Source organism: Ctenopharyngodon idella, chromosome 3 (genome assembly GCF_019924925.1).
Source record: "Ctenopharyngodon idella isolate HZGC_01 chromosome 3, HZGC01, whole genome shotgun sequence".
Taxonomy (NCBI): Eukaryota; Metazoa; Chordata; class Actinopteri; order Cypriniformes; family Xenocyprididae; genus Ctenopharyngodon; species Ctenopharyngodon idella.
In genome coordinates, this window is record NC_067222.1 from 38,115,907 (window position 1) to 38,136,416 (window position 20,510).

At 39.3% G+C, this 20,510-nt stretch overlaps 1 protein-coding gene across 2 annotated transcripts in view; it reads right to left on the minus strand.

Annotated features, from left to right (window-relative positions):
• Positions 1-5,861: 5,861 nt before the first annotated feature.
• usp31 (ubiquitin specific peptidase 31) overlaps positions 5,862-20,510 on the minus strand; it is a 29,009-nt gene continuing 14,360 nt past the window's right edge. The window contains exons 5-17 of one of the 2 annotated variants that reach the window (XM_051887875.1): positions 19,779-19,914; positions 19,344-19,491; positions 18,539-18,713; positions 18,305-18,416; positions 18,059-18,153; positions 17,086-17,163; positions 15,982-16,111; positions 12,647-12,766; positions 12,164-12,389; positions 11,914-12,072; positions 10,413-10,565; positions 10,196-10,234; positions 5,862-10,109 (exon numbers count right to left, since the gene is read on the minus strand). In XM_051887875.1, the coding sequence (XP_051743835.1) occupies positions 8,617-10,109; positions 10,196-10,234; positions 10,413-10,565; positions 11,914-12,072; positions 12,164-12,389; positions 12,647-12,766; positions 15,982-16,111; positions 17,086-17,163; positions 18,059-18,153; positions 18,305-18,416; positions 18,539-18,713; positions 19,344-19,491; positions 19,779-19,914 (3,064 nt within the window). In that variant the 3' untranslated portion in view covers positions 5,862-8,616. The remainder of the gene's footprint in view (positions 10,110-10,195; positions 10,235-10,412; positions 10,566-11,913; positions 12,073-12,163; positions 12,390-12,646; positions 12,767-15,981; positions 16,112-17,085; positions 17,164-18,058; positions 18,154-18,304; positions 18,417-18,538; positions 18,714-19,343; positions 19,492-19,778; positions 19,915-20,510) is intronic. The other variant, XM_051887876.1, reaches the window with a different exon arrangement.

Consider the following 20,510-nt stretch of genomic DNA (forward strand, 5'->3'; position numbering starts at 1 on the left):
ATTTCACTAAACAATTATTTATGCCAAAAATATTATTGCAATATTGATAGAAGTTCTGAAAAAAGAAAATAAATTATGCAGAATAAGTATTCATCATCATAAGTATGAATCATCATAATTCATCATAACCGTTTTCTTTTCTTTTTTTGGTCAATGAATCACTCTCAAAATGCGAGTGTAGGGAGGTAGAGAGTTGGTAATCATAACTCTACAAAAGTGTACAGAACTTACTGGGTGAAATTACTTTTTTAGGGGGGTGGGTTGAGTGTCTTACTTTCGTCTATCATCTCCTCCAACATGATTTTGTGCAATACACTGTATCTAAATACGCCTACATGGTGAAAAACAATATGTGAAAGAGTAGAATATCCAAATTCACTGTATTCAAAAATGTTAGGCAAGTACCCAGATGACAGAGTACTTCTGCTGAGATACTGAATTGTGCATATGATGGACACTTTACTATCCCATGATGCCACAGGAGAGGATTTATGAATGCAAATGAAACGACGCAAGTGAAGCAAGTAGGTCACATGACAATGATGACATGTGCAGTACAGCCAGATTACATTGATACTACACACATTCATGTTAAGACGAACATACTTTTTTAACAGTCATAAAGTAATTGCTTATTCAAAAGAAGTACCTACTCAAGAGACTATGCAATTTCGAATGCAGCCACTGCGTCATCTTTTTGTTTTATGATGAGCGTCAACCAGCGTTAAAGGTGCAATGTGTAAAATTTAGGAGGATCTATTGACAGAAATGCAATATAATATACATAACTATGTTTTCAGTGGTGTATAAAGACCTTACATAATGAACTGTTATGTTTTTATTACCTTAGAATGAGCCATTTCTATCTACATACGCCGCGGGTCCCCCCTCCATGTCAAGTTGTCATTTTGCACCAGCATGTTTCTACAGTAACCCTAAACGGACAAACGCTCTACAGAGCGCATTTCGTCTCTCTGTTCATCTGTGTTTTTAGAGGCAGCTTTCATCGTCACTACGTTGAATACGCACAAATAAGAAATAGTAATAGTAGTAGTCGTCTGGTTTAGCAGAGACCGTTCTTTGTTAGAAGTAAGAAGAAACCTCATTGTTTGCCTGGCTACTCTCTGCTGTCTCGGATGACGACATCTTTGTCTTTGTGTCGGCCACCGTAGATTCTCTAAAAGTGCTTCGAAAGGGAGGGGTGAGCACGGTGCTGAAGCCCAAAATATACTTCGGCCGTCCACGTTCGTGCACCGTCCGCGTGCAGCCAAAATTTCGAGACCGCATGGACGGTGCGCGTACAACAGCGCATGCGCAAGCAGGACAGAAGAGTCCACTAGGTGGCAATACACACAGTACTGATTCAAAAACAAGACGAGTAAACTTAGAAGCATAACCTTCTCCGTCGTTTTTGATTCCTGTTCTCTTGGTGTATCTTCTGAACTATGTTGCAATGGTGGATGCATTGTTTTTCTTCTCCGATCCTGCCCAGCGAATGTCCCGTTAATGACACGATGTCTGGTAAGAATACAGAAAAAAATTGTACTGTGCATGTGTCGAACTCGGTGATCCGCGCGCATCCGTGGTCGAGTGTACTTTGAAAGATGCACGGACATGACTGCGCGTGAGATGCGTCCGGGCACGGAAAGTGAAGTATACCTGGGCCTTGAGCTGTTGGTTGCAATTCGCAACCTCGCCGCTAGATGCCGCTAAAATTTACACACTGCACCTTTAAGGTGCAATACTGCCACAATTTTATCATGTGTATATAAACATAATATAAATATTTCATTTTTTAATTACCAGTAGGCTTACATTGCGACACCCCTAGTACATCCCAATACATTTTGATTGCATGGCTTTTGACACTGTTGACATTAATAATGCATTATCTCACGTCAATGCAAATGAGATTTGAGACATATATGGAAAGGTGCAAGATCTTAATCAAACAACTTTCTAATACAAATAATTTCAAATTCCAGTCTTTTTTTTTTTTCCAAACAAAAAGCTATCATATAGCATAAGTAAGCTTGAAATAAAGAGCATAAAATGTACAGTTTTATAACACCTTTACAGGTGGAGCTCAACAGCATACATCTCGACTCACTTTCAATATAAATGAAAAAAAAAAAAAAAAAAGTAAAAAGAAAGTCATGCGTGTTTTAATAAAACGAGGGTGAGAAAAGGATGACAGAATTTTCATGGTTTGGGTGAACGAACCCTTTATCTAAAGTTTTCCAGATAATTTAACAGCAATTATTGTTGGTCATATTGAAACAATTCTCACTTTTTCCTGTCACTCTAATGAGAGCAGTGCATTATCTTTCTTAGCGCAGTCGCGGTTAGAGGTCAGCATGAGCACAAGGGGGCCTCTGTTGATCGGTATTCAACACATTTTTCATCATTTCATCGTCCCTCTGCCCTTGACTATAGAGGCACGGCGTGGAAAAAAAATGAAAAATTTGCATCTCAAAGGTAAATAAGCATAATTTGATGGTCTTGTTTATTTTCACTGCCTTCACTGAGGTTAGATGTGAAACAGTTGGGAGCGTTTAGGAGTTGTTTTTGAAAGGTTTGTTCCCTATACGTCTCACATCTGGCTAAAGAAGATATCCTGATCTTGTTAAGTGTTCAATTAAACCACTAGGAAGGCAAGTGCGTACTTACTTCACAAGGGAAGGGAAAGAATTAAAGCGCAAGGCTTACAAGGCAGATTTAAGGCTTCGTGTTTCAGGATTTGAGGGATGCAGACTGATGCCACAGACACTGGAACGCTGCAGGGGAGTAGAGCGGAAGTGACAGACGATATCACCTCGCGGACTGAGCTCTAATGGCCTGTGAATGTCTCTCACACACTCCTCACCACTAACTGTCGTAATTAGCCAACACAATCGGGCCGAATGGCGATGAACAGTCTTCATCTGGCCTGTAAAGGCTCCAGCGCTGAGCAGACTGCAGATGGAGCAGGGGAGGAGTAGATGCCAGCGGCAGCGAGTGTGGAGGTGAGACGGCAGTTGTTTGTTAAAAAGGTATAAGATTGTGATCATAGTCAGCTGGGTGGGATTTGCAGAGATGCAGTGGACACAAACGCTGAACGAAAAGCGAGCTGCCTACCTTACAAGGGGTAAAGGTTTAGCTGGTTAGCTTTGTTGGAAGCTCCACATTAGCTCCTGCTGGTAGATGTCGTAACTACACCATCTGGGAGCAAAAAGTATCGTTCTCCACTGATGGCAATTCAAAAGTAGCTGTATTCTGATTAAATCATTTTAAAAATCTGATTTAAGTGCCCATTAAAAAAATATAGGCTACATCATATATTTATAAAGATGTATTTATTATATGATAACATATAGAATGAAAATACATTACAATATATTCAACAATAATTGCGTTAGTTGTTAGGGCTGTCAAATCGCATCTAACAAACTTTTATGTTAGATGCGATTGATCAATTTGACAGCACTATTAAGTTTGTTTATAAAATTAACCACATTTTTGAATATTCTCTATATTATTATTATTATTTATTTTTTGCCATTAAGATTGAGCTGAAAAGTTCCTGATTGCATCATCACTCACATATTTTAATGGACGTCCGCTATAGTATTTTAATGTGGATTAAATGTTTTAGTACAAAAAAAAAGAAAAAAAAAAGGAAAAGATGGGTGGATGGAAAAATAAGAAATCTAAATAATAAATCTATATATATATATATATATATATATATATATATATATATATATATATACACACACACACAGGGTTTGACATTTTTTTTTCACTCAATTTTTTCACTCTAAATTATTAATTTACCAGCCTTTCAGAACTTCTACCAGCCAAAAAACAAAACAAAAAAACTATGTCACAGCTTTATATATATATATGTAGGCCTATACACACAACCGGTCAAAAGTTTTTGAACGGTAAGATTTTTGAAAGTTTTTAAAATAAGTCTCTTTTGCTCACCAAGGCTTAATTTATTTCATCCAAAATACAGCAAAAACAGTAATATTGTGAAATATTTTTATAAAGTTTTGCAACATTATAAATGTCTATCCTGTCACTTTTGATCAATTTAAAGTATCCTTGCTGAATAAAAGTATTAATTTCTTTAATTTCTATCCAAAAAACAAAACAAAACACAACCTCTTACTGACCCCAAACTTTTGATGTTGTTACAAATGCTCTCTATTTCAGACAAATGCTGTTCTTTTGAACTTTCTATTTATCAAATAATCCTTAAAAAAAAATACACAACTGTTTTCAACATTGATAATAATAATAAATGTTTCCTGAGCATCAAATCATCATATTAGAATGATTTCTGAAGGATCATGTGACACTGAAGACTGGAGTAATGATGCTGAAAATTCAGCTTTGACATCACAAATAAACTGCATTTTAAAATATATTCAAATAGAAAACAGTTATTTTAAATTGTAAAAATATTTCACAATATTACTATTTTTGCTGTATTTTGGATCAAATAAATGAAGCCTTGGTGAGCAGAAGAAACTTCTTTTAAAAACATTTTAAAAAATCGTACCATTCAAAAAAAAAATTTGATCGATAGTGTATATATATATAACAAATAATAATTATATTGTGCTTATATTGTCTAAAAATGCTGTTTGAGATGCAGCCAATAGTCACAATTTTATAACTAGGCAGGTGTTTCCAAATCTCAAACTAACAATAAACAGAAAAGCTATTAACTTTATGGCAAAACATAAAATGCCACAAAGAAACAAAACTGTATCAATGAAGTTCCCCCAATCTGTAACTCATTTATGGATTAAACGGTGCAAAGAGCACTTTAGGTGAGCCTCTATCTAGACTGTGTAAATTAATATCGCAGATGTTAAATATTCAGCATTGCATTTGCACTTAACACCCAGGGCACTTGCCAGACCTCAAAAATAGCTGCTAATGATAACAACACTCAGAAGAACTGGGCTGTTCACGAGCACAAATGGTTGTCAGAATCTGTAATGAAGAGAGAAGAAAAGGGAAAGCGATGCTGATGATGCTGTATTTAAAAAAGGCAAACAGAAAAGGCGAGAAAAGAGAGGAGGGCGTCTAAAATGCAGCAAACGGTAATGTATTAGGTCTGCCGGTGCTTTTGAACACCTTACCGATGCAGTTTGTTTAGAGACAGCTTTTTCACCTCTGCTGAGCAACGAGAAAACGGAGTGAAGTTCAGCTAAAAGCAAACAATAAATATTGTAGTTGTCCCTGGAGGTTAGCGATGCTGAGGGAGGGATAAGCCCTCAGAAATGTTTGCTCGGGTTTAAGTGAAGCCTATATCGAGGCCTCAAATGAAATAATAGCTCGATTTTTTTCTGCAGTGCAAAAGCATTTGGACCGCTATTAAAGCAAACACGCAGAACACTCTTTTCTCAGAACGCGAGTTTAAATGTAAATATGCACCTGCCTTATGAAAAAATGAATACATTGGCCCGCTGACGCACTAACTTAATGTTGATACGTTTAGCACATGAGAAGTAGCTGCTTCTGAACTGCAAGGCTTTATTTTAACCCACCTGTTTACATTCACTTAAGACATTACTGTTTACATTAATCTCTCACCCAAACTAGAATGATTCATTTCGCTTTAACTATGAGCGCTTTATAAAAATAAATAGCTGAGTTAATCGCCAATTTTCAGAAGTGCGGAGAAAATAAAGGGACATTGCCTGTTTTACTCCTAACAGGAAATCTTCTGTCACAGCATATTTTTAAAAGGAAGGTGGCGAGCTCCATCTTGTGGTCAACATTGGATATTACAGTGCTTGACGCAAAGAAAAGTTCAAAGCTAAGCAAATAAAATGATTCAAAATAACCATTTCGAGTACAAATGAGGTTAGACCTCTAATACAGGTCTATTTTTTATTTTTTAATCGTAATTCAACCGCCAACTTACATTGGGGGAGACAATGTTATGAATACAAATGATTCATCAAAAAAAATGCATTATTTAAAATAAAAAAAACATTAAAAATAAAAGTGCATACACATAAAACATACAAATAAATTAACAAAAAGCATTTGACACAGTCTCATGCAACCAAACATTTACATGGTTTATTATTATTTTTCTCTTTTGGTTGACTTAGACTGACGTTTGTATAATAAAATGACAGCCCAAGTTATAAGCCCACCAAAGCGGGTCCCAGTTCGTGAATAATACATGAAAACTGCTCTGGGCCAAGAGAAATCATTCCAGTGTGTAAACCAAGAGCACGCATATCATATCATATAAGACTGATACAGCTTCATTATAATGATAAAGTCATCCGTCCTATCCAAACGCTTGATAAGACCATGTCATATTAGCACTTCAGCCATTGAAAATACCCCATATGCAACAAGACTTAGAGAGGGTAACAGCACTTCTCTGAATTCATCGTCCGAGAAATTCACAACTTGAGACATGGAATGACATGAAAGACAAAATGAATGTAGTGTTTAGTGTATCAGCATTTCAAGCGATGCGGGAATTGTGTGCACTGAATGAATGCTGATGACAAAGGTCAAAATACATGTGAAAGCATGACCAGAACACATCGCGCCAGCGAAATGTGAAAAAAATCAAAATAGGTTGACTATAAAAATATATCAAAAACTAAATTCATCACATGGAAACAGGGAGGTCATTCCCTAAAGAACAGCTTATGAATTAAAATAATAGTATTAATAATAATATTAAAAAAGATAGTGTATAAAAGGAAAAAAAAATAGCATGAAAATGCAATGCCAATTGCAAATTTTTGAATACATATAGTTAAAGCTAATAATTTATGCTCTCATATTGCAATATTTAAGAAATCAAAATTGACAAGTGTGCAAAAAAGCATTAAAAAGAAAATTTCATGCCGTTTTCGTTTTTTAAAAAAAAAGCACATTGATAACCAGACTTGTTTTGTTTAGCAACAGTCACTTGCATAGTTAAGTGCATGCGTCAATGTAATCATGCAATACTGCTTTGTACAAATACTTTTTCAGTGCACACACAATATGGGCCTGCCGCAAAAAAAGGGTGGAAAGCGTGCTACACATTAGGTTCATTGCTAAAGTATCTATTTTAAGATATAGTGTGCTAAAAGGGAAGGGTTTCGGAGACCAAAAAGCAGCATGAAAATGATTCAACGGTGGCGTCAGCACCACTTGGATTAATGTTTTAATTACAGGGCAGCAAGCTGAACAGTGGCCGACGTAATGACACCATTACGCAAATGTAACAATAATGACTTGTTTAACCTTACATTTCTCCTGTCATATATAACATTTTGAATTAGTCCAAATGAACTTGTCTGAGCTTACTCGAGATGGAAATATATTTAGGTGAACTATGGTGTTGACAAGTATGTAAAATAAAGTTCTTTCTGCAGAGCCATTTTGACTGGCTATTAAATCACAAACTCTTGTCACAAAAAAAGAAAAAAGAATTAAAAATGAAACCCCATCATGGTGAGGCTTTACAATCCTGAAAAATATTCTGATTTACATTGATTAAATGTTTTTCCATTACTTTTGCATATGCACAGTATTTATCTTTAAAATCATTTTTCTCTAAAACGGCAACATTCCCAAATAGGGAATGTCAATATTATCTGTTCTCCTACAAAGTGTTGAAAACTATTGCACTGGTTGTCCACAGATAAATATGGAGATAAAAACCGTTGCACAAGGGTTCAACTCCAGCTCACTCAAGCCAAATGAAAACTGCTCATATATGTTGGCATTGGATTTGGCGGGCATGAAATGGTTCAAGTATGATTATGTGGCTTTCAAAATTTCATTATAAAAACAAAGATATACAAAACAATTTCATGCAGGGCTTACACGGCCTCCATTAATATCCAGATAAGGAGATCACACAGCATTTTGCTGGCATAAACTAAATAGATTGAGTTTAAAGATTGTCCTCCACTAATTTACCAATCGAAAGATCACATTCATACAGCAACAGTTCAGCTATCGGCACATTTCTTAGGGCAGTAATGCTACTTGAACACTTGTAACTGCTCTCGAGTATAAAAGGAAAGAGTTGGGGTAGGAGAGCAGCCTTTGAGAGGTACCAATGAGATCGTTCACTGCTGAACCCCATTGAGTCTACAGCTTCAAATTCGCCAGGCTTCATGATGTAACTCTTCTTGATCTCATACTGTATCAGTGCCAGGGGAACACTGGACTGTAAATAGCACCAAGTGTAGATGTGGAGTGAATTGGTACAGTACTCCAAGGAATATCGCAAGAATCTAATTTCATCATAAGTGACTTGTCTAAAGACAAAAAAAAAGGTACCAAGTTAAAAAGTATTGTACATATTATCCATTACATCTAAGCATTATTTAAGGGAGAAAAAATATGTACAAAGTGCTAAGTTAAAACATTCCTATTCAGAGTCATGAACAGTAGTAGATTCATATACCATACCCTGCCAGAGGCAACGATTTGGTTCCATGGCAGGATAGAAAGGCGCTTTCTGATAATTTACATATTTTCTTTGAGAAAAGTAAAATACAGGTATATACTATATACTTTATATTCTTCTTAGGCACATCAAAAAATAGCTGCATTACAGAAAATAATGGAACGGCTATTAAAATTTCATTGAGGCGTCTGTGTTGGCCGTGCAGAGGATTGCATGCTGGAAGAAAGCTTTCTAGAGGATGCCATCTTTTCAAGTGGCCTCTTCCCATTGATGGGAGACTGGAGATTAGTCTCAGAATTGGAAGACTTGGACTTGCCTACTGGTAAGAGAGAGCGCTTGTTAGGAGTGGAGGTCTTCGAGGACTCTTTCTCATCAGTGGCAGCCTTGCTGGAGCGTGGCTCCGGAGAGACCTGCTGGGAAGTGTTTCCCGAGCCTTCGCCCTCGTCAGCATTGAGTTTGTTCTGGCTGCAGGACTTGGCAGACCTCTCGACAGCCTTCTTGGCGAGAATCGTGGTCTTGCCCAGATCGGCCGACCGCCGAGTCTCTTTTTGCCGAAGCGCACTCTTGAAAAACGAGAGTCCCTTATCCTCGGATTTGCTGCTGCGGCGGAGATCTCTCGAGGAGACGCTTGGGGAGCGCAGGCTGGTGACTGAGGAGCTACTGCTGGAGCTCCTCACCCCCTTCCTCTCGGGCCGGCTTCCCTCGGCAGTTCTAGGTTGGGATGTCCGTGGGGTGCCACTGACTCTTGACTTGTCTGCAAGGGGACTGGTGTGGGCCAAGTCCTTGCTGGAGCCTCTCTCCACCAACTTCTTCTTGCCAGAGTTTCTCTCAGCCACCGAGGAGCTCTTCTTGGATGTGGGCGATGGAGAGGCAGAGGATTGGGGTGTGGAAGCAAGGGACGGCTTCCCCTTTGTGCCTACCGACACTGGAGACTCCTGTGCCTTCAAGGACTCTTTCCTTCTGGAGGGCGTTCCTGAAGGTGTACCCTTTGTACTCTTGGGAGAATCACTTTTCTCTTTTAGATTGGTCGCTTTGGTGCCCTTTGCTTGAGGGCTGGAAGACACTTGGGAGGATGGAGATTTCGTTACAGAAGAGGTGCTCTGGCGCTTCTTGGAGGGCTTTTCTTGGTCTCCCTTGGTCTTGGTGGAGCTCTTCTTGCTGGCGGACCCTTCTGCTTTCTTCTCTGACCCAGAGCTCTTATGCTTCTGCTCTTTGGAGAGCACTCCGAGAGTATTCTGGTCCACAGCATTAATCTGGTTGTTGTTGTCAATGGGCTCACCTTTAGAGCTCTTCCTGTCAGCTTGTGTTGGAGCTCTACAATAGGCATCGTCTAGGATCCTTTTCCCACTGCTGTCATCACTACCATTACCCTCCATCATGGCCAGCGGAGCCTTACTGCTGGGCTGACGCTCATGTCTGCTGTAGCCACCGAAGCAGGATGTGGATACTTTGTCATCACAAGCTTCTCCTATCCTCTCTAGAGGAGGGGAGGAACGCGAGTCCAAAGAAAATCGTGAGGGCGAGTTGGATCTCATTTGTAGTTTTGTTGACAGAGACCAGGAAGGTTTCATCCCATTTTCACTGAAAGCCAGAGGGCTGGTAACCGATGATCTAGATGACAAGCTCTGCCGCTGAATGCTTCTCACGAAGGGCCGCGTTGAAAATCCTCCTTAACAAAAAGGACAGAGAGATTTAAACTAATGTGCTGATACCAGACTGAATGAAAAGAGCATTGGCATGCAGTTTTGTCTTAACTGAGCAAGGCGGGAGATCCTGTGTTAGTAAGCGCTAAAGCTACAAGAGAGAGAAGACATAATAAAGAAAGGCAAGAGTAAAACACTGGCACAATACACAGAATAAGAGGACACAAGGAAGATGAGGGCCAAATAAGGTACTACTTGGCTTATATAGATTTATTAAAGACACCAGAACGATAAACATTCATGTTAAGAGGCATAACAATGTTCCTCACCATCGTCTTCACTTCGATCACCGGGGAACTCCACTGACTCTGCCAAAGAGATCAGGGATGTGCGTCTTGAGGAGGCTCCAGAGGCCAGGCTGGGCGGCCTGCTGCCTGGAAGCCGGTTAACCCAGTGTTCACATAAAGATGAGCTGGTGGAACCTGAGACAGTTGCACAAATCCAAAAACAAGGATCTTCATTTACAGGGCCATGTCTTGCGCTGTTGTAAAATTGTATTTGTCCTCCGAAAAACATGGTATTCAAAAATTCTTGACTCTGCTCACTCTCTGACCCTTAGAATTAAATGGGCTGTTTTGATACTGTACTTTCCATATGGTGTAATTGGCCAACCAATTGAATAACCACTGTTGATCATCAGGGTTGTTAATAGTGTTGTCAAAAGTACCGACTTGGTACCGATGTCGGTACTTTTGACAACACTATTAACAACCCTGATGAAATTAAAAAATGAGACGATACCAGCATTTCCCTCTAGCATTTTGAGCACTGTTGAATGGATTCTTAAATACCTCTGATTGGCCACTGTGTTCATGCGCTCAACATATTGTAAATGTCTCTGATTGGCTACAGTGATCAATGCTTCAAAAACATGTTGTAAATAGACATCTCTGACGCTCTTCACCAAGCACTTACACAGATACACATGGAAGCGTTTGAAAGCAGGCATCTATCAGCAGATCCCTAATATATCCACTGATAGATGCCTACTTTCAACACGCCTGTGTGTATCTGTGCAAGCGCTTTGTGAAGAGCGTCAAAGATGAAGATTTACAACTTGTCTTTGAAGTGTTGATCACTGTAACCAATCACAGACATATATGTTGAGCGTGTGAACACAATGGCCAATCAGAGGTATTTAAGAATGCATGTAACAATGTGCGTTTTCCCCAAACCAGTTAAGGGCTTAGATTAGGGGTTAGTATTTGTTTTAACGTCATGTAGGCAATTAGGACTGCAATTGACATGATCAGTTTAATCTTTATAATTGGCTGCAGGGCGGGGTTTGTGTGTAACTGTTAACTTGCATTTAACAGCAGTGCTGTTTTAAAAAATAAAAATAAACTCATAAAAAGCACCATAAAAGTAAGTCATACAACTTATAATAATTGAGAAAACTATGATAGAATTTTCATTTTTGGGTGAATTATGTAATGTGAATTCTGTAATGTGCTCAAGGCTCCGATGTCAATATTATGACGATTCTGAATGACCCATTTTTGTAACTTCGTCTCCATAAATGAGCTGGAGGCCCTTCAATGCTAAATATATATGTCTAGACAGTATAAACTCATTTAATACCTTTAATTTTTAATTCTCCAGAACAGAATCTCTACTAAAGACTCATCAAAGAGTGTCATAATAATATGAAGCAGTTTCACTGGGCTGGAAAAAGAGGGTCACTTGGTTCACATGCCAGCATCTTCACAATAAAGACAAATGAGTCAGCAAACTGTGTCAACCCAAAACTCAACAAGGAACAGGAGTCACCTGCAACAGAGCTGTTTGCTGACCATGAGGGAATAGTTGTTCTCCTTTGATAGAACAGAATGTATGCAGTCTGCTGACAGACATCCTCATCAGCTATAGGCTGAACCTCACTGTCATCAAAGCAATACCACTGCCCATCAATGGAGTTCTTACAATACGCTGTTAAGAGTAAAAAACAGGAAATGAAATATCAAATCCACCAATCAAGAATGTAATAAATGCTAGCACAGAAGTTCCTACTAGGCGTTACCTGTGTAATGCCCCCCATGCATGTTTCCATGATGATTACACACAGCATAGAGGTCATAAAGGTAGTCGTCTGGGTTTCGGCCAAGTCCGTAAGGTCGTCTCCATGGTGACCAGTGGGAGGGTAAGCTCCAGCTGCTCTGGCTTCTCTTCACCACATGGGGTGCCATATCCATGCCAATCAAAGGAAATCTCACCATGTTTTGCATCTTAACCCTCCTATCCCCTTCCTTGAAGACACAAAGCCCACATATTAGTAAGCAGGCAGTCATTTAGCACACACCTTTATCCAAAGATATTGAATAGGAATGTTAACACACAGCTCTCTCCTGGTAGATATTCAAGATCACCAATGGATCGCCCCCTTGTGGGGTTCGAACCTTTAAGTTACTAGTCAAACTTTCACCACAGGCCACTCTACCACACAATTGCACTGCATATTTAGAGCACCATTTGCGCAGGTGATGTGATTTGATTTGTGCAGCACCTGTCTAAACCTCTTGAGGTGCAGTATGAGAACATCAGGCAGGGTCCACAGGCTGAGTTTGATCCGACCCTGTTGGAGCTGCCTGCAATGGGGGCAGCGCCAGGCATCATCTGGGGCCAACTGGAAGGCATACAGGAAGAAGACATAAACAAAATTAGTCAGAGGGGTTTTACATTTTACGAATCTGGCTGTTTCTTCATTTTCCTTAAAGCACAGCCAGTTCCCATCCCTTCCTTAACTGCCCTAGGCCAGCTCTGGCTAACCACAGTGTATATTTATACGCTATGTGGACCCAAAAAACTAGCAATTTTAAAACAGCACTGACAGCAGAAATAGAGTAACCTTAACATATGTGTCCACAAAGGCAGCTCTAGAGAAGTGGAAAATAAAGAAGTGTGATAACTCTTTTAAAGTGATAGTTCACCCAACAATCAAAGTTCTGTCATCATTTACTCTCCCTCATATCGATCAAAACCCGTGTGACTTTCTTTCTTCCATGAACACAAAAGAAAAGTTTTAGCAGAATGTCTGAGCTGCTATTTTCCATTCGAGGAAAGTGGATGGGGGCTGTCAAGCTCCAAAAATGACATGAAAATATCATAAACTGCCTCTTGTTAAAGAACAGACAGAAACTTAGGGTGTGTGTTCAAACTTGGCAAGTTTGGTTCAAATAAAATGAACTCTGGTGCATTTGGTCTGTTAGTGTGGTTCATTTGAATAAGTGTGAATGCTGCCATCAAAACCTTGGTGCGCACCAAACAAGTGCTACCAAAGGTACTCTGATGCGGTTTGACTGAAATATGAATTGAACATCAGAACCGCCATCTCCTTGCAGCAGATCTTGGTGTGCAACGGAGGAATTCCTGGCACTGCTTTGACTCCTTTACACATTTTATAAGCCCTTCACGAGTTCTCACCATCCTATGTACGCACATACAATAGCTGAATTTTCACTGTTGGGCCTAAAGCGGGTGTGCTAGTGCAGGCCAGGGCCAGTCGCAATTCCACTGCCACTTCCAGGGCTTGATTGGGCCTCATCGGAGCTTCCTCAGGGCCAACGGCCAGGGTTTTTTTGGCCCACTGAATACCTTGGTCCAAAGCGGGCCAGCTCGGGCTTGAGTAGTGGTTACGAACAAAGGCGGAGTTTGGAGTCTGGAGATGGCAGCACCGCAGATGGTTTCATATACCAGCAAACATCAGCCTTAAAGACTTTTAAAACCATTTTAGCTCAAAACTCACTTTCAGACAGCACTGAGTGTTTGAAATAACTTCTGTTTGTGATCCAATGTTGATTCTGATCACCATATAAGGCTAAAATATTTATATGCGATGCAAAAGACTATGGGCACTAACCATTACCATTGTAAACATGGTAAATACGATCGCGTGAAGAAATCAGATAAATTATATAGGCTATCACAATCGTATATTTATTTTATCTGTCAGTACGTCTCGTCTCTTTATGCCGGACTGTCTGATATCTATATTTAGCTCCGCATGTGTCATAAAATAAAGCAACTCCAGTTTTTTGGGAGCTTCTTCTGTTTCTCTGACTGAAAATATAACTATTGGGACTGTCACTGGAGAGAGTGCTAAATCTGCTCAGGTCGTATTTTTGGTGGAGAATTTGTAGAAATGATCATTCTTTCTCAATGTGATGTAAACATACTGTCCCATGACTACAAATAAACAGAGACAGAAGTGACTGAACACGAGTCATCTTTCTTTTGTGAAATAACGTAAATACCACTTTATTTCTGTTTGACTAATATGCAGTCTTGACACAAATTAATTCATTATGATCACTTATTATTGTAAAACTGGTAAAACATCAATGCTTGGGTTTTAAATCTTTAAGTAAACTATAAAAATGCCAACAAATGGCCACTTTTATCATGTTCGTTTTGTGATCTCACTAGTTTCCAGTGATTTCTTTCTGATTAGTTTTCTGATAAAACTTCCATTTGTTGGAGAAATGATGGGTTTGTCAGACGTTTTTCCAGAGAACAGTGTTATGGGCGGGTTTTAGTGAAGCGCTGTGTAGCTTCTAGCCTGACGGTGGAAACGCAGCATGGTTTTGGGCTATTAGCCCAGCCCGGCTCGTTGAAAGCCCTGGCTCGCAAGTGCATTTAGTTCAGCAGAGCACTGTTTTCACAAAATACATGTCCTAAAAGGCACTTGTAGTGTATTATTATTTTCTTTTTTGGGCCAAACCAAGAGAACCGAACTACAAGTGTGAACACACCCTTAAAGTTGTTATTCAATGAAAATACTGTTGGACAGCCATGGCCTCCTTTCATTTTCATTAGCTGTTTTTCTACTGTCTGGCTAGTGTGAGTCAGAGCTAACAATGTGCCAGCCAGGGCCAATAGCCTCGAATCTCAGGGTGTACTCACACTAGGCACTCTGAACCGTGCCCGAGCGCGTTTGACCCCAAGTGACAAGTGTGATCGCTCCGTTCCGTGCCCGGTTAGTTTAGCCGTCCCTGGCCCGCTTGGAAGAGGTGGGCCAGAGCACAGTTTGGTTGGGCTTGAGCGCGGTTCGCATGCAGTGTGAGCGCTAACCGTGTTGGAGCACGGAACAGCTGCTACTTTTGTGTGCGCTACTGTCATCATTACAACGGCAAACATCTTTATTACTACTTTGATATACATTTTTCAATTCATGTACTTAATTCGAGTGTATTTGGGTTTATAACGGGTCTGGTTCTCACCTTATTGATGAACAAGAATTGTAGTTTGCGAGTAAAGCTGCAAATTCCTCCATTAACATCAGCTACCTTTGTAATAATCCTCTGATATGTGCAAGTGAAAATCGTCGCGGGGCATAAATATATTAGGTAGTATCTTAGCGAAAGTGCATTTCTTCACGTTTTCTTTCATACAAAAAGTTGCATCGTATATGACGTAAGCGTGCTCCGGCCCGGAACGTTAAGGGCAATGTGAGTACAGGCCAGCGGGGTAGTGGAGACGGGGGACAATCGCGCTTGGGCTCGATTCAAGGCAACCGTGCCTAGTGTGAGTACACCCTCAAGCACTGAGGCCAAAATCAAGTAGCATTTCTATTGTCTGGCCAGTAGCCCCGCAGTGCTACCCTAAAAACCTCCCTTAACACGCTTGGCCCTGGCACGCATTAGCACGCTCACTTTTGGCCCGACAGTGGAAACACTGCTATTGTATGGTGTAATTTGGTCATTTCTCCTTTTAAGTTCCACAGTAGAAAATCATAAGTTTGGAAGACATGATGGTGAGCACTTAATGACAGAATTTTTTACTTTGCATAAACTATCCCTTTACGAGGGTAAAACTTGAGCGTGGATTAAGCCAGACTTTTACCTGCTCCTCTTTGGTGTAGAGCTGGAAGCACTGAGCGAGGGTGCAGGCCTGCGGCTGATGGTGCTGCTCTCTGTGCAGATACACACTCTCAGCATCAGGGATGTACTCTTCCTCAGTGTGTCCAAACAAACTGCGGGAATCAGAACATACACTGGAGACAAATCTCTAACCAGACCATCCAAGCATGTCTGCTATCCTATGACTTCAACATATTTATTTTGTCTCTGCAAGGTATTTTTTTCAAACAGTCTTGACACTTGTATCACTTGTGTCACTTCTCGACACTGAAGTATCGAACTTCAAAAAAATATTCAAAATGATCCTTCTTTTCTAGCATCACAGAAAATTCTTATAGATGAGGTTTTATAGCCATACATTTTCCTGTGGAATTGATCTCACACTACCAACAGGCAGCATACAGAGACCACAGAAGGAACATTGCATTAAATAAATAAAAAAACTAACCTAAAGTTGCAACCTTACCGACTACTTTTGAGATTATTTACTTTTTGTTATTTAATGCAGGGATTCCCAAACTTTTCTGTCACCTGAATCCCTTTGACCTAAAATATTTGCCCCCTGAGATTTTAATATTTCAATAATTTAACAACACATTTGCATGTTGATGGCTAATGATGACATGACATTGCTTGCTGTAGTTGGTGCTACATGGTGTCCGGCCATACACCGATTACATTACTTGCCCAGCACGACACCGTCCCCACTGTCATTTAGCTTATTTATTGAAATAAAAACCAGCTCAGTTGGACAACGGATGCTACAATTATAAACTGACAGTGTCAGTGTCGCAGCACAGTGCAGCAGGAGTCTGATTTCACTTATTATGTGACAGGACGAGAGTACGGACTGCACTATACACAGAGTACATGTGATCAAAGCGTATTCAAAAGCAGTTCCCTCACAAACCTCCAGGGGGTTCACGAATCCTAGTTTGGGAAACCCTTATCTAATGCAATGACATTCATTCATTCAATTTTTAAGTGTGGTGTAATTGTCCAAATAATTTGGGGGGTCCACTACATTTAAAAAAATAAAATAAAAAAAAATACAGACTAGTATTAATTATGGCTTAGTTTTACTTACTATTCCTTGGTCTCTTTGTCCCACTCCACTACAATCTTAACATGAGGAGGTCCTCCTGGTCCACAGGATTTATATGCTCTACAAAGTTGAAATTGAGGAAAGAAATGTTTTTTAAAATATAAATTTTTTTTTTTTTTTTTTTTTTTTTTTTTTGTTGAACATGTCTCACAAAGTGAGTTCTTTTTCTCAGAGCAAAAATGAACATTTCTGAGCAAATGTTGGGTGTTGCCATTATAGCTTGCCTGTAAAGAAATTTTACAATTGCCCCCATTCTCTCTCACTCGTTGCCATGAACACAATATCAAAATACAAAATATTTTTACAGTATTTATTAAATTAGTGATATAGTGACACAGATGACATAACCCATGAAGATTTGTTGTTCTTCAGCACAACGCATTTTGATTATTTTAAATGCTAACATCTGTAAGATGTTATGTACATCTATAATGTACGTTATAAATATTTAGAACATGTTAAATAGGGCAAACAGCTGCTAGAGTTTTTGAACGGCAGTAATTACATGCTAAAGCAATGAGCGCTAGCTGCCTGTCCAAGTTAAACATCCCCAAGTCAGAGATCACTATAATAGTTGTGAAAAGAATCAGAAAATAATTTTTATTTTTGGCTGAACTATCCTTTTAACAGATGTTTCAGTATCCAAAATGAAGAAGCCTTGTTTTATTTAGTTTTATTACATTAGTTAAATCTAATGATCACCCTGCCTGCACACTAAAGCAGTTATGATAAACTTTTCATCTATGCTCATTAAAACATCTAGACTAATGTAATGCCTTTGGAGGGTTGTGTAGTTAATGCCGCTGTAATAAAAGTACTGAGTATTTGCTCGCTGCACACGTAGCCTGTGCACCAATTGTGAAACAATGTACATGTCTTTTAAACCAGTCAGTTGGACACCTGAAATTTAAGATCACACAACATGCTCTTAACCCAGTAGTCATGCATAACCAACCTTTCCACAGTGGGGTGACATAGTGGCTGCTCCTCTTGTGGCAACAGATATGTGATTCCAACCACTCCGACCACACGCAGACTAAAAGGTCCAACCTTAAAATAATCAATCCACTTTATTAGTGCAAGTTGTATGCAAGAAAAAGTCATATTTATTTGTACTGATCCCACCAGACTAACATTAATTGCTACAAATAAATAGCTGTATTTAAACACCCGTAGAAGTACAGCAAGAAGTATCACTGACCTGAATGTAAACCCCTGGCCTTAGTAGGTGACGCATTTTCTCCAAAATTTCTTTCTGTAAGACATCCCATGTCACACTGCGTTCTAGATACAGTACGAATGGAAGACCAAACCTGCAACAAAGCATCGATTTGTGATACTTTCCTGTGTGGAGGTTTTTCTGTAAACTGTATGGAACTTCATGAGAGAAAGACAATAATCAGGGTGTTTGATTGTTTTCAGCTGCTGCTTTTACCTCCGTCCTTGGTGGCCAGTGCAGGCTCTGTTGCAGATCAGCAGAATCATTTTCTCACATCCAGTGTTTTTGTTGGGTGAAGCTGGATTCATTGCACCCTGCATGAAAGACGGCGTTCGGCTGCTCTCTGCTCCGTATTTCAAATTGTTCTGATTCAAATTTGCAAGAAGGCTCCCTGGAAATTGTTAAAAATGTTATTTACATCATTTAAAACGAGATAAACCTAGTAGGAAGAGATATAAGCTAAGTTAGTTCCTATGTTTTCAAAGACAAAGGACTATGTTTAGCTTATTATCAGTTATGTTTAATAAAAATAAAGGCTGATTGGTTATGATTAGGATTATTTGACATGACTATACATCTAGTTTTTCTTAAGCCCAAAGTATTCTTCTGTTTTTACGCGTACACTCGGGTATGTGTACAGTGCATGTGACATAAATATTGTCATCAGCACGGCACATTTTTTCTAACCGCACGTACTCTGTATGCTCAGCTCACACATATGCAGTGAATTTTTTTTGCAGCATTTAGTTGGTATCAGACTAACTTTTGACTGTTAAACAACACTGGCCCGGCCCGTTGTATCACAGTTGAAAAAGAAACCGAGACGAAACAACAACAAACTTTTGGAGATGCAACAACAATAAACGACAATGTTGATGAGTGCTTGTATAAAGGGGTTAAGAGATACACACAAAGTACAAAGACGCATTAACCACCTATATTTGCGCTTGCTACGAGTGTTTGCGTCAAAACTGACTTATACTTTGGGCTTTAACCAAAGTGCAGTGCATGGAAAAAGTACCTCTTTTAGAGCGAATGTTTTCTAATCTAAAAGTCTCAGGAGTTTCAAAAGCAAAGATTGAGTCACTTTCTTGAATGATATCAAGATCGTCGTCATCGTCACAAAAGGACCGGTGGAAACCGTCGTAATACATTTCAGTCAGGACAAACTGCACAGACATAAGAGAGATGGATGTTCAGAAGTGGTTTACACTCAACATCTCAGTAATACAAAGCAAACAAACAGGAAACGGCTTTGGTTGATGACATTATATGGGAAGACGAACACGCAAACAGCAATTACTGTAACCCTCCATCAGTGCCCACACCTCTAGATTAATGGAGAATCAACATTGTATTCAGGGAAACAGTAAAGATCTTTAAACCAAGACTTGAAGTCGATGCAAAAAAAAAAAAAACATGTCGGTTCTGTGCAAAAAACCTGTGGAAACTGCACCTGGTCTGGTGGGATCTTGGTCTCGCGTGATACGGCCTCTCTCAGTCTGGACACAGTGCTGTTGAGTGGTACGGCCACACCAATCCTCATGCAGTGAGAGTACTTGCCTTGATAAACCACCGTCACATACAGAGGCCTGCGGGATGCCAAGTAAATCAACAAATTAATCCAAAGCAACTTATAGTGCACAGAGACAGCCTCACTGGAGCAACCAAGGGCACAATAATGAAAGTTCATGGATCACACCATGAAAAAAAAAAAAAGTTCAAAACTACAGCCTTTTGGTTATCAACCCAGATCTTTAACCATTAGTCCACATCACCATCTAACCACAAACACAAACAAATGGTTCGTTCACTCCCAAATGAAAATACTGCAATCATTTACTCATGTTGTTTAAAATCTACAAGACTTGCATTCTTACAGATGCAAATGAAGATATTTTAATGAAACCCTAGGGCTGGGCGATTTAGCAAAAAAATAAAATCTAGATTTTTTCAGAACAACTGACGATTCACGATTGAGATTAAATTTTTTTTTTTTTTTTTTTTTTTTTTTATATTTAACTAGTCTACTTAAAAACTTAACTACAATATGATTCAAGTTACATTCTTTTTATTAACCATCTGGTTAAAGTTCTATTCCAAGTGCAGCACACCTGAAGTGATCAACATGGTGTAAATATAAAACAAATGACTTGTTATTTGTTAAATATCTTTGCAGAAAATATGT